The sequence below is a fragment of the Onychostruthus taczanowskii genome, unplaced genomic scaffold (genome assembly GCF_017590055.1).
Source record: "Onychostruthus taczanowskii isolate IOZ18803 unplaced genomic scaffold, ASM1759005v1 scaffold749, whole genome shotgun sequence".
Lineage (NCBI taxonomy): Eukaryota > Metazoa > Chordata > Aves > Passeriformes > Passeridae > Onychostruthus > Onychostruthus taczanowskii.
Genome location: NW_024505328.1, coordinates 6,461 through 8,227, shown reverse-complemented (window position 1 = coordinate 8,227; position 1,767 = coordinate 6,461). Strand labels below are relative to the sequence as shown.

General features: G+C 51.0%; 1 protein-coding gene across 2 annotated transcripts in view; it reads left to right on the top strand.

The window, feature by feature from the left end:
- The first annotated feature begins 1,656 nt into the window (after window positions 1–1,656).
- Window positions 1,657–1,767, top strand: part of LOC121345694 (peptidyl-prolyl cis-trans isomerase FKBP2-like) — a 6,427-nt gene continuing 6,316 nt past the window's right edge. For both annotated transcript variants that reach the window (XM_041422817.1, XM_041422816.1), the window contains exon 1: window positions 1,657–1,716. In XM_041422817.1, the coding sequence (XP_041278751.1) occupies window positions 1,705–1,716 (12 nt within the window). In that variant the 5' untranslated portion in view covers window positions 1,657–1,704. The remainder of the gene's footprint in view (window positions 1,717–1,767) is intronic.

Here is a 1,767-nt window from a genome sequence, read left to right as displayed (position 1 = left end):
TGGGGCAGTTTGGGTGAGTTTGGGGCAATTTGAGTGAATTTGGGGCAGATTTGGGTGAGTTTGGGGCAGTTTTGGGTGAGTTTGGGGCAGTTTTGGTGAGTTTGGGGCAGTTTGGGTGAGTTTGGGGCAGTTTTGGTGATTTTGGGGCAGTTTTGGGTGAGTTTGGGTCAGTTTTGGGTGAGTTTGGGGCAGTTTTGGGTGAGTTTGGGGCAGTTTGGGGATCCCTACGGGAGTTTTTGGGGCATTTTGGGGATTTTGGAGCAGTTTGGGATCCCTGGGGGAGATTTTGGGGCATTTTGGGGATCCCTAGGGGGGTTTTGGGGGCATTTTGGGGGAGATTTGGGTGACTTTAGGCATTTTGGGGTAATTTTGGGCCATTTTGGGGCCATTTTGGGTTAATTTTGGGCAGTTTTGGGCTCATTTTGGGTCAGTTTTGGGCTCATTTTGGGGCTATTTTGGGGTAATTTTGGGTCATTTTGGGTTGATTTGTGTTAATTTTGGGTCATTTTGGGCCGTTTTGGGTCAATTTTGGGCTCATTTTGGGTCAATTTTGGCCATTTTGGGCTCATTTTGGGTCAATTTTGGCCATTTTGGGTCATTTTGGGTCAATTTTGGTCGATTTTGGGTTCATTTTAGGTCATTTTGGGTTAATTTTGGGCGGTTTTGGGCTCATTTTGGGGCCATTTTGGGTTAATTTTGGGTCATTTTGGGTTAATTTGGGTTAATTTTGGGTCATTTTGGGTTAATTTGGGTTAATTTTGGGTCATTTTGGGCCGTTTTGGGCTCATTTTGGGTCAATTTTGGGCGATTTTGGGTCAGTTTTGGGCTCATTTTGGGTCATTTTGGGGCTATTTTGGGGTAATTTTGGGTCATTTTGGGCCGTTTTGGGCTCATTTTGGGCAGTTTTGGGCTCATTTTGGGTCATTTTGGGGCTATTTTGGGGTAATTTTGGGTCATTTTGGGCCGTTTTGGGCTCATTTTGGGTCAATTTTGGGCCCATTTTAGGTCATTTTGGGTTAATTTTGGGCGGTTTTGGGCTCATTTTGGGGCCATTTTGGGTTAATTTTGGGTCATTTTGGGTTAATTTTGGTAATTTTGGGTTAATTTGGGTTAATTTGGGTTAATTTTGGGCTCACCTGCTGCTCAGGCCCCTCCAGGCCCGGGCCCAGCGCGGGGGCAGCGGCACGGCCCAGGGCCCCTGCAAGTAGCGCCCTTAATTAGCCGCTAATTAACCCCTCATTAACCCCTAATTATCCACTAGGCACGGCCCAGGGCCCCTGCAATTAGCGCCCTTAATTAGTGCTAATTAGCTCACAAATATTGTTGATTAGGCCCTTAATTACCGCTAAATTAGCAAAACATTGACAACTTATTTAGCGCCGGTCGATGTCCAGCCCCGCTAATTAACACTAATTACCCCCGAACACCGCTAATTCCCCCCAGCACTAATTAACGCCCAATTAACGCCGTCCCGCGCCCCGCAGCCAACCAGCGGCCGCGCCGGGGGCTCTCCATGCAAATGAGGGGGAGGGGGGCGCTAATTAGCGCTGATTTGGGGGCTAATTAACCCCCGGGGAGGCCCGGCCGTTACCATGGCAACCGCGCGCCGCGCCGCCATCGCCACCGCTTCCGCTTCCGGGGCGGCGCCACGTGACCGGAAACCAGCGGCGCGGCGGCGGTCACGTGATCCCGAGGGGAACCGCGATGGCGGCGGAGGTGCGGGGGGGGGCGGATTTTTGGGGGTCCCGGGGCCGGATTTTGGGGCGG